General features: G+C 46.2%; 1 protein-coding gene across 1 annotated transcript; it reads right to left on the bottom strand.

Annotated features, from left to right (window-relative positions):
* Positions 1-4,120: 4,120 nt before the first annotated feature.
* On the bottom strand, positions 4,121-6,074 carry LOC120756742 (transcription factor Jun). The gene has a single exon (XM_040073361.2). The coding sequence runs from the start codon at positions 5,743-5,745 to the stop codon at positions 4,801-4,803; it is 945 nt and encodes a 314-aa protein (XP_039929295.1). The 5' UTR covers positions 5,746-6,074; the 3' UTR covers positions 4,121-4,800.
* Between the last annotated feature and the right edge of the window lie 6,034 nt (positions 6,075-12,108).

Below are 12,108 nucleotides of genomic sequence, written 5' to 3'. Positions count from 1 at the left end.
AGATAAGATTCAAAACCAGAAAATAATTGTGAGACTGAGGAAAACAAATACTAAGTTTCCCTCTGTTTATGTTCACAGTTTCTAGGTATTTTATAGAGATTTGGATTAATCAGGTCAGTCATAACCTATCAAGTTCGGTGTGAGATTTCAAAACAGATTACATGCTCATCTTTCTGAATTAGGTTTTGTTTGGTTTTCCCCTGATGTCTGTTGTTACTCTATAACTAAGGAAATTACTAGTGTTTTGAATATTTAATTAACTTTTTAAAAAACCATTCTTCCCCATTGTAACTGTGCTTCTAGTGTTTCGGATATTTAAGGACAGAAGGGACCATGATGAAAATCTAATTTGATTTTTGTAGTTCCATTGTTTCTTAACAAAAAAGTACTGCAAAGAATAATGTGCAGAATTGGAAAAGAGGGCCCTGCTGTGCAAAACCACTCTAAAAGTGTTTCAGTAGTCAGAGGCTTTCACGGTAAATTATATGATGACTTTCTACAAGTTTCCTTTGTAAGGAGCACATTCTCTCTCCAGAGGATACATTATCCCCATCGTGTCAACAATAACGGAGCTGTGTAGAATTAGTTCGGCCACCAGCCCTTGGGTGCAGGCTCTGGTGCTGGCAGCCTGTGTAATTCCAAGGAACAGGCACTCCTCTGGAAGAATTACCTTCCCAAAAACCAAACCAACTGCATTTTGAAGTTTCATTTTCTTCACTTGTAAGGTTAATACCACCTTCCTTCCCCTGTCCCTCAGCTGGTGCCAGATGTTCCTAAGATATCTCCTGTTTTATGATGGGTTTGTGTATATGGTAATCTCAAATATTTCCTCACTGTCCATCTGCCTGTTAGCAATATTTTGTATTCACTCATGATGTTTGCAACTTTTATTTTTTACGCAGCCAACTTTGTCTGAACTGGTTTGAGTTCTTGATGTGGGTAACTCCATGTTGTTATACAGCAGTCTTGGGAATAAGGGGAGGGAAGAAGAGGTGGAGAACAGAGAAAGTGCTAGGCTTGATTTTAAAGATAAGTGGAATTTTTTTCAGTTCTGCTTTGTGCCTCTCCTGGACATGGCACAGCCCACGCCATGGTGCTCTCCAGTAGTGCCTGAGCTTGTTCCAGCCTGAGCTGCTTTTCAGAAAGTAATTATTGTAATGGATTTCTTAGACTTCTGCATGGGACAGAACTGTCAGCCATTTTTCACATAGACTGGAGGGATATTGTCCGCATCTCCTGACTGCTCCCTATAAAACAGAGATAGCTGAGGAATCTCTGGTCATTAGACTTCATTGTTAAGTGGGTATGTGCTGCCTTAGGCTGGTATTTAAAGTCCCCTGTTTTGAGGTTGGTATATTTTAGACCTACAGATACACAGGAGTCTGTACAAACCTCCACTGTGTTCTGAGGCTGAAAGTGGCTGGTGACTCTAATTCTGTGCCACTGGAGAATAAGTTAAATTGTTACTGTTCTTCCTATAATGAAAAGTACTTAGGATTTAAATTATTCAATGAATAATGATGGTCAAACCCCTCTTTGTAGCTCACTTCTGTTCACAGGATAGAAGCGTGAGGCTTCTATTGGTTTCAATAGGGAGGCAAATTCTAATTAATATTCCTGTGTCCCAAACATGTTGTTCTGATTAGAGGCTCTTTGCCCAGGCATTTCTGTGTAGCCTGCCCTGTTTGAAACCCTGCCTTTTTCTGACTTCACTTCCTGAATCCGTTGACAACACTCACAGCCAAACAAAATACATGTTCACAATGCTGTTATTTGCAAAATATTCCCTTGTGAGTACAGCTGGGGCAACAAAAAGAATCTCAGAGAGAACTGACTATTCCTTGTAGCAGTAAGGCCCATAGTGCATTAGGCAATTTTAGTCTTGGCAGTTAAGTAAGTGTTAAAACTTTGCATTTCACCACATATAAGTGCACGCAGGTCTTTCATTACCCTTGTGTGTATTGATCACACAGTCATCTACTAAGACATATACTGAGAGTGCTGAATTTTAATCTAGGCTGAGGTGGACCAGATAGCAACAGGCTCCCGGCCCACCACACTGTTTACAAAACAGATGGAGGAGGAAAGCATATAAACTTACTTTGCCCTCTTTTAGGCCTTCTCCTCAAATGTGATGAGGGACCAGTGAAAAGGTTCATCTTAAAGTGCTCCTGATCTCCTTGCAAAGCCAGCTGGCACTAAACCCCACCTTGCCTGGCAGATTCTGTGAGTGGGCACCAGTGAAATATTGGCATGATGGGAACAACCCAACCTGTGGTACCCACTGAGCCAGCAGTGCCATTGCTCAGGAACTCTCACCCCTGCCACGGAGTGTCACCCCGAGAGAGAACACACAACTGCACTTGTGAACGTCTGTGTGTGCACACGAGGCGAGGGTGGAGCAGACTGTCACTCAGCTGGGTTTAATTAACATAGTATTTTATATAATGTATTTATTTTTTACGTAATTAGGTGATTAAGCAAAATGCTTGCTAGTAACATCTCTTCCATAACCCAGCGCTGCTGAGAGTTAAACATGCACCTTTGCAGGTAATTAATCTCCTTGCCCTGCTTATTTTGCTAGTTGGCACTTGCTAAATCCCTGTAAAACCACACCCAGCAGTGCTGTGTATTATCCCTCTGCTGTCTATTCCTACATATGGTCAAAATCAACTTACCTTCCGGGTTGCTGACATCAGCAAAATGTACTCTTGGCAAACTTGGGAATCCTCCTAGTAACCCTTTGTTTGGTTGGTGTTGTTCCAGTTGTACTCCTCTGACAGCAGCAAACACCCTCCAAACCATGCCTACCTTGGCACGTGCTTAGGATGTGGAAGGACACAACCAAATTAGGATATTGTAAATAAAACAATGTGATAAAATGGGTGTCACACTGTTTATGATGGGGATAAAAAAAGTTGGAGGAAGATGCTTCTCTGTTTCCTTTAAGGAACTGACCCACAGTAGTTACAAGTTTCAGAGTATAATTTTGATAACAGTAAAGGTGTGTATATAAATATATATATATATATATATATAAAACTATCTAGTCATTTTGTGAAGTGACCTTAATCAACACTATCACTTCAATTAAAATTAGGCTTTTTCCAATTTAAGAAAAAAATAGACTATTTTAAAAAAACCTGCCTGCTTGAGAGTATTGATTTTCTAATATTTTCTGACAGTCTTGATATCATCGATTTTCTCTTAGCTGTTTGGCTCTAAACAGCAAACAGGAAAATATGTCCTTCAAATAGGTTTATTAAACAAAATTAATTGGGTACAGTTTTTAAAGTTCTAGTAATAAAGCTGTTTCCCACCCCCCCTCAAGTAAAGTAGCATGTTTCTGAGATATAACTGTCTATTGTCATTGTACTGAAAATCAGGATAATTTTGTGAAAAATACCTGGGAAGTGCCTGAGAAGTTGCTATTTTCAGCAAATTGCTGGAAACAAGCAACAGGAGTTGCTGTTTTTCAACAGGTTGCTATTTTCATTGCCCACTAGGTTCAGTTTTCTCTGCTTTTCTATTGCCAAGAAGGTTAGAACCCAGAATAATCCTCAAAAGGGAAAGGATTTAGAGACAGGAGAAGGGTTATAAACCTATTTTACTGTTGACAGCAGTATTGTCATAAATATTAACAGACAAGAATCGCCTCGTACCTGAGAAAACACAGGGATAAAAGTGAATATTTTTAGTTTTGAAGCCTACAGCATAATTTTTTAATACAACCACCTGCCTTATCTTCTTGAGGGCATTAATTTAATAAAAAGCATGTCAGATCAAGTAGCCAGTTGCTCCAGTTATGGAACAGTTTCATTCCCTGCCTTTCCACCCCTGCACAACCCTGCCTGAAGTCAGATGTCTAACCTGGGCCCCAAGAACGCGGCAGGCGAGGCAGGCAGGCTGCAGCTGGGGAGCACAACTTCAGCACAACCCCAAAAAGTTGTATGAGTTTGGTGAGCACGATCTGCCTTCTCCCTCCCCTCCTCACACCTCCTCCAGGACATGTCTGGAGTTACAGAGTAAGTTCAGCATAATCCCTACCCTTCAGAGTGCAGCTCAAAGGGCATTTTCCCAACTCAGGTACTAGCCAAAAAAAAAAAGTGTGAGGGGAAAATACATTTTAATTATTTTATTTTTCTTAAATATAATAGAACCTTCTAGATTTTTTTTCCAGAAACAGAAACATTAAAAAATTATACTTTATTACAAATGGTAAACTCAGAGTGCTAAAAAAAAGCCTCTTATTTACAAACAATACTGGGCAGTGCCCAAATAAACAACATAAAAATAACTTACAAAGTCATGAAGTAGTTTATTGACATTAATCAACTTTCATAAAATAAAATAAAAAAAGATATGTACATACACAATTTACTTGAAGGCAGGCAGAACAGTTCTTTTTTTTTTTTTTGTTTATCAGCCTCCCACAAACCTCCCTCCCACTTTTTTTTTTTTTCTTAAGGAATACTACATAAAGCAATCTACAGTTTCTATTGCAGTTTAACCTTTAATACTGAATGATCATCGAATGTTAGGTCCATGCAGGTCTTGGTCAATGTTAAACGAAGATCTGACATCTCATCCGAGCAGGGACAGCACTTCCCGGAGCAGCGCTGGCCGCTGCACTCCCGGCTCCAGCTGAAGGCTTTGCCAGTCTTTCCACACATGCGCTTTGCGGAGCACAGGCAGGACTCAGCCTCTCAGCTTTTGCCATTAGCTTTATGCCTCTGCCACTCTGGAGTTTTTCCTGTTTTTAGTTGTACCACAACACACAGTTCTCGCTGAAGAGTCTCTTCAAAACGTCTGCAACTGCTGTGTGAGCATGAGCTGGCACCCGCTGTTGACGTGGTTCATGACCTTCTGCTTAAGCTGTGCAACCTGTTCTCTGAGCATGTTGGCAGTGGATGCCAGCTCTGAGTTCTGGGCTTTCAAAGTTTTCACTTTTTCTTCCAACCGGGCAATCCTTTCCAACTTCCTTTTCCGGCATTTGGACGCCGCGATTCTGTTCCTCATGCGCTTTCTCTCGGCTTTGATTCTCTCCTGTGACTCCATGTCGATGGGGGACAGGGGAGGAGTTTCCCCCGGCATTTCAGGTACAGTCTGCGGCTCCTCTTTCAGAGCCTGGAGCCGGGGATGCTGCACGGGCATCTGGGGGTTTATGTGATGCTGGGGCGCGTATCCCATGCTGTTGGCGTTGTAGTTGGGCGCGGAGCTGAGCGCGTTGGGGTTGAAGTTGCTGAGGTTGGCGTACACCGGGGGCTCGCTGTGCAAACTGGTGTTGAAGCTGGTGCTGCCGGCCATGGAGGACACAGGTGCCATCCCGCTGCTGACAGGTTGGGCGGCCGAGGTGACGCTGGGCAGCGTGTTCTGGTTGTGCAGCTCCGCCAAAGCTCTCACGAAGCCCTCGGCGAAGCCCTCCTGCTCGTCGGTGACATTCTTGGGGCACAGGAACTGCGTCGGGGTCGGCGTGGTGGTGATCAGCCCGTTGCTGGACTGGATGATGAGCCGCTCCAGCTCGGGCGAGGCAAGTTTGAGGAGCCCCACGTCGGGCGAGGTGAGGATGTCGGCGTTCTTGTTCCTCAGGTGCGGCTTCAGGTTGCTGGAGGGGTCGGACAGGTTCAGCGTCATGTTCTGCTTCAGCACCTTGGCGTTATTGTATCCGTATCCGCCGCTCTCCGGCGGCGCGAAGCCGGCGCTCAGCGCATCCTCGTAGAAAGTAGGCTCCATCTTTGCACTCATAGAACACAGTCCGGGGAAGGGAAGCTGCCCGGCCGCCGCTCAGCTCCCCGCGGGCACCCCGACCCTCCCGGGGAAGGGGAACGCGGAGCCGAGGAAGGAGAAACGCGGAGCCTTACTGGATCGCCGCTGCCGCCGCCGCGCTGAGAGCCCGCCCGGCCTGGCGGGGCGCCTCGCCGCCCTCCTCCTCCTTGCGCCGGTGGTGCCGGGACGCCGCTCGGCCGCCACAAGTACTTTCCCTGCCCGGCTCCGCGCTATTCCCGCTCCACCGTCCCGGCGGCCGCACTCAGTCGCGCTCGTTCGCTCCCGCCCGCCCCGCGCTCTGCGCCCGCTCCCGCCGTGCAGCCCTTCACTTATCAGCGGCCGCGAGCCCGCTAAAAATAGCGCATGATGTCACCCCGCGCGCTCCCCATTGGCTGCCGCCGCCCCGTCCCCGGGGGGGGCGGAGCCAGGGCTCGGCGCGCGGGCCCGGCCCGGGTCGCCATGGCCACCCCCCCGCTCAGAAGCTTCTTGAGCGCGCGGGGCCTTGTGGGATGACGTAATGCCGGGGGGGCGCGCGCGGGGCAGTGTGGGCTGACGTCTTTGTTTTTGAAATATCTGGTTACCGCGTCCCGCGCGCGCGGCGTTGGCCGGCGGGGCCGCCCGCGCCCCGCACCGACCGCGGGGGCCCTGCTCTCGGCCCCGGCCCGCCGCCGCTCCCGGTGTGCTCCTCCCGCGCTTTATTTGCTCGGTTCCGCGTTTGTTCGCTCGCTTGGCGGCCGCTGCCTCCGCCGGGTTTCGGGCTGTGGTGTGTGTTCCCCCCCCCCACCGCCTCGGCTTTGCCGCTCCTCCCTCTCCCGGCGGTGGTTCGGCCCTTCAGGTGGCGCTCCCGGGGAGCCCCACGTGGTTTCCCCGTCCCGCCGCCCCCGCGGCTTCCAGGCAGCGCCGGGGGCGGCACCGGGGGCACCCCGCTCTCCCCGCCTCGGGCTGAGCCCCCGCGGCTCCTGTGGAGTCCCCGCTCGCCCGCCCAGCCCAGCGGGAGCCGCGGGTTTCGGCCGCGGGTGTTGGCGTCCGCCCCCGCACCTCCGCCCCCCCGGCGCGGCTTTGCCTTTACAGAGAGCCGAGACGTCAGTTCCCGACCTCAGGAATAACCGGGAGAATACAGAGGGGAAATAAAACCCGACAGGAAAAAGCCGGGTTGCGGATGGGTTTCTCTGAACTCGTCCTCCAAGGGGAGGGGACAGCGACGGCCTAATTTTAGACAGTGCCCCAGTATTGCTGTGGAAGTGCAGGTTAGTCGGGAGGGAAAATAAGGGCTGGAGCAGAAGGATCGCGGTGCAGGAGAAAAGTCCCTGCTGGCATGTTCCTCTCGGAGCAACAGATGGGAGCTGTCTGGTTCGCTGGAGCTGCTCTGTGCGAGCAGCGTTCCAAGGCAGAGCGCTGATAAAGGGGACTCGCTTTCCTTACCCTGCCCCGCGCACACCCTTCTCTCGGGATGGTGGGGATTTGGGACTGCTGACAGGCAGCTACCTCTGGAATAAAGTGCAGCAGGTATTCGGGGACAGACGGTGACAACACGGGGCGGCACAGGGACTGCAGGGTCTGGTGTGTTTGATTGCCAGTGGTGCAACAAGTGCTCCTTATGCTTCCAGCACGAAACTCTTACCCGCTGTTCAGCTTTTTGTCAGTGCAGAACTCGGTCTGTCAGCTTCAGTCCCAACTTAGGTCCAGTTTTGAAAACACACTTTCAAATTCTCCAGTGCTATTTTTTCCTGGATATAATGACATAATTACCAGTTACCGTATAGGAAGGAGCAGTGGAGCAAACAGAAACATCAGCAGCTGTGAAAGACAAGTGAAGGTCCAGCTCCCTTCTTTGAAATCATCGGGGTTTTTTCCTCTGCGTTTTTCCCTGGTGTTCCCACCTGACTTTGGCCACACGGTGGGCACTGTTGTTCGCTAGAGTGATGGAAATTCTACGTGCAGTGTGTTAACAGTTTGTGGCACAAAACACGAAGTTTGCACTGGATGTGGGGGCTTGCTGTGTGCTGCTGGTGTCTGCACAGCCTTCACAGAGGCAGCATCTCTCTGGACTGCAAGTAACTCATACTTCAGCTGTTCAGCCACACAGCTCTAAGTTACTGCACGTGCATTAGAAAATCCCAGAAATTCATTAATGCAGTGAGCACTCAAAGCAGTGGCTTAATTCCTTTTTAATCTTTACGTATAAGATAAATAGAGACCAGCGACTGACTCTTCTAGCCCCAGAGCCAAGGGGCATCAAATGAAACTGGCAGGTTCGGAATAAACCAGAGAAATGTCTTCACAGAACTGTGGTTCAGCGCTGGAACTCCCTGGCAAGGGTAGACTGAGGGATTTTAACGTGATTGGATGAATTCACAGAAGAGAAATCACTTAAGGTCTGTGAATCACGGAATATCTACACTGGCTCTGGAAATCCCAGAGCTGCAAATGACTTGTGCCCGGGGGGCCACTCCTGGTTTCTGTGCCTCCTTAGGGACCCTCTCCTGGCTCCTGTCAGAGATGGGTATCTCGTGGGATCTGATGTGGCATTGATGTGTTACAACCCCCCCGGAGACAGCCCATCAATGATCTCTGTGTCACTCGGCAGGTTTCGTGTTTATAAAGGAAGAAAATATGGGGAAATGCAAGACTTGAATTCGAAGTAGTTTAATGTGTGGAGGTTTTTTTTTTTATTTTGAAATAAAATATTTTAAATATTTTCAAATAAAGCTAAAAAATGGGGGGGGTTGTCTGTGGTTTCTGGTAGATTTGTCTATACAGCAACTGATTTGCTGTATAGACAAATACTACTAATAAAATTTATTCTGATTAACTTTATGCATTTAATTGGTTGTATTGTTTTGTTATATCTTTTGGGGTTTTCTTCTGCATGTTTCTTTTGTCCTAGAAGGCTAAGTTCAGACTAGGAGGAACATGCTCAGTGTAGCTTAAACCACTCTATTTATTACAGATTTGTATAACCTGAAAAACTGCCTCTGGAGCCCAGTGATATCAATGCAAGGTTTTGATTAACTTCAGTAAGGGTTGGATCAGGCTGGAGGGATTAATTTAATTTAATTTTTTTTCCCCTCCACCCATTCCAGCTCTGTACTTCCTTCCGCTTGCAGAGGCGTGGTTTCAGGAGCAGACATTCCAGTTTGCTGGAGACGTGTAGGAGCTGAGGCCCTGTAGCTGTGGGGGACACTCATTACGTTAATTGCTGCTCACTCGAGGTTATTTGGTCCAGGCTTCAATAGAGAGTCAAGGTGCTTGTGAAGGTTGTGGGGAGCATAAGAGCACTGAAATCAAAGACAAGAGCTCCTGGCTGCTCCTAGGGAATTCTCTGCCAAATTGGAGAACTTAGGGAGGGCTTGGTTGAGACTCCAGTCCCAAGTTCAGCACCTGAGACCTTCAGAGTGGAGCAGATCCAGGAGTGGGAGCCACGGATAGTGATCCTTGGTGGCCATTAGCCAAGGAGCTGGGAATTCTGCTGGCTATGCCCTGATTTATTAAACACCTATTAATTCCAGGCTTTTATTCACCCTCTCCTGACGTCCTTAAGAAAATATTCCTTCAGTAGATGAAGGAAAGCTTCCTGACCCGGGTACAAACCAGAGCCATTTACATGGTTCAATAAACAAACTTGTGGCTAGGAATTGCCAATCCCTGCCCCGTATTTCTGCGAGGCCGATGCCTTGAGCAGCAGTAATGCACATTTTGATTTATAAACTTCTCTAATCAATCAATAGAAGCCTGAGTGAGGCAATCAGATAATCTGAATAATTAAATGGCTTTTCAGGGACAAATTAAAATTTCTTACACACACCACATCCGTCTAAATTATATTTGGTGTCCAGGAATAAATGGGTTTGTTGTTTTGTTTCACTCCTGCATCTCAAATGCTTTTGACTTATTTCAAAATCATTGGGGGAAAAAAAAAAAAAAAAAAGGATAAATGTCAGTTTCTGATTTTTTTTTTTTTTATATTGGAAACAGTGCTCAAAGAAAAAATGCTTTTTTTTTCCATATAGTTTTATTCAATATATATTCAATATTTCAATATATAATTTTCTTTAGACATGTTAGACTATTTTGCTTTTTCTCCTCCTCAGAGAAGTTATCATAACATTTTTATTGTATAGAAAAGTATTATATAGACTTTTTGCCCTTTTTAGAAAAATAAAAGGACGTCACACTTTCTAGATGTGATATCCTTCTTCACATCTTAAAGTGAATAAAACTGGGAATTGCTGGGTGTTCGCACACTGCTTTCCACTTGCTTAAGGAATTACTAGAGACCAGATTTCTCCAACTGGGGGAGACAAGAGTTTGGAGAGTCAGAAAGCTCAAGTATTTTTCTCTTATTTACTCCATCAAAGCATAGTCAAAGATGTGGGAGTGAGAGGGCACAAGGATCTTTTGCTTTGTAAACCAAACAAGCCCTTGTGGTTTTGAGTCAGGAACATGCACTTTGTCAGTGAAACCTTACAGAAGAAAATACTTTATAGGAGTTCTTTAACTGGTGAAGACAGTGAGGATCTTCCTCACAGCCCCAGCATTGCTCCCAGAAGGGTGTGGTACTGTCACTGCATCTCCCACAGAAGCCTTTTGGCCAAATTTGCTTTCTAGAGGTGGAGTACTTAGTGAAAACTATTCTGAATTTACACCAGTACCGAGCAGCATTTTGTTCTTAGGGAACCTAAAAATTATCACTGGTGCATCTTTACGGTTCTATCTGAATCTATCTATTGCACTTTCCTAGTCTTCAGACAATTGAAATTACTCAAGGGGCTAGCTTCTAACCACATTTTTTAAAAATTTGGTATTCTTTTCCTTCCTTCTTCTGGAAAAAAAAATATATATATTGAACCAATTGCTTGTTCATTTATTTATTCTTTTTGACTTAATTATCATTTAGTTGTACTCCAGCCTGATCAAGTGGTTAAAATCATTTTGTATTTTGAGCTGCATTCAGTTTAGTTTGTTATACATCAAAATGAAATCTAACTTTCTTGCTGTAGAAGAAAATCACAGGCATTTAATTATTTCTTTCTTATTAGTGTTTTAGTCTGTTCTCAGTTCTGTAATTTGCTATCTTTTGCTCAGTCTCACGGAATGGAAGGGGATTTAGAGTTGATTCTTTCATGGTATCTCCCCTTCCCGCTTCTGGCAGCTTCCCCTGTCCTCTGTTTGAATCCTCTGCCTTCAACTGACTATTTTGGTTCCCCCAGAAAGTGTCTTCTTGTATGTCAGGGTCTGGATTCCTGCAACTCACCTCAGCTCCAGTTCAGCACAGGATATGGTTACACACCCAACTCCAGAGAGGTGCCTCAGAGGAGTGTGAGCTGGGCTCCCAGAAACATCAGTAGGATCTTAGCAACCCCCATCTTCTTCTGAATCCTGAGTGAAGTTCCAGCACTGAGGACCTGATTAATTGGAGCACTGGCTCAGGACCTCACCTGTCCTCCCGTCTGTTTGACTCCATGAGAAACAGCCTCGTTGATTTGGAGAGCTCCCTAAATCACACAGTCCTGACAACTCCTCCAGATTCATGGTGTTTGCTTTCCTTGGCATGTCCCAAAACACCCTTCTGTGTTGGGCTGCACCTGTGATATTCCAGCAGCTCCCTTTGTTCCCAAGCCATTATGTCTTCCTACTCAAATTTCCATTCAGTGAGTGATTCATGCAGCAGGGGAAAGGCATGACCTGGCTGCCCCCTCAGTTTCCAGCGCTGTGCACATCATGTGCAGTCCCAGCTGAACTGGAGCTTTCATTTCAGACTTCTCTATCCCCATGCCTGGAACTAAGTCTTTTATTCCTTACTCCTCTAGTCTGCACTGGGAGTAGAGAATTATTTGCTGCATAAAGAGGCTTTTGGGGGAAAAAAAAAACCAAACCCAACCTGGTTTTGGTGACGGGAGTAATGCAAACACAGCAGCATGGATTTTCTTTTCCTTAGGAATGCCTTTTCTCACAGCACACAGGGTTGGTACCTGTGCCACAGCTGCTCTGTGGACAAAGCACAAGTTTGACTCATTATTTCAGCATCGTTTTTATTTAATAAATAATAGCTTCCATAACTTGAATGTTTGGTTCTGATGTCCAGCTGGAGAGAACTGCACACCTCCAGCAGCAGTCTTTACAAGAGCTGCATCTCTTCAGGCGTCCTTCCTAAAGCTTTTGATGCCTTCCATTGTCCCTGCATTACTTTCCTTTTCATCCTTTGAATATTGCTAACTTATGCCCTTTTGAGTCTCTTTCACACTGTCCCTCTAACCTCAACACACTCATTTGTAACTTCAGTTTCCTTTATGGTGCAGTTGAAGCATTCAGTGTTTGAGAAAGTTTTAAAAGTTGTTTTGG

The sequence above is a fragment of the Hirundo rustica genome, chromosome 9 (assembly GCF_015227805.2).
Source record: "Hirundo rustica isolate bHirRus1 chromosome 9, bHirRus1.pri.v3, whole genome shotgun sequence".
NCBI lineage: Eukaryota > Metazoa > Chordata > Aves > Passeriformes > Hirundinidae > Hirundo > Hirundo rustica.
This window is presented reverse-complemented; position numbering and strand designations above follow the sequence as displayed.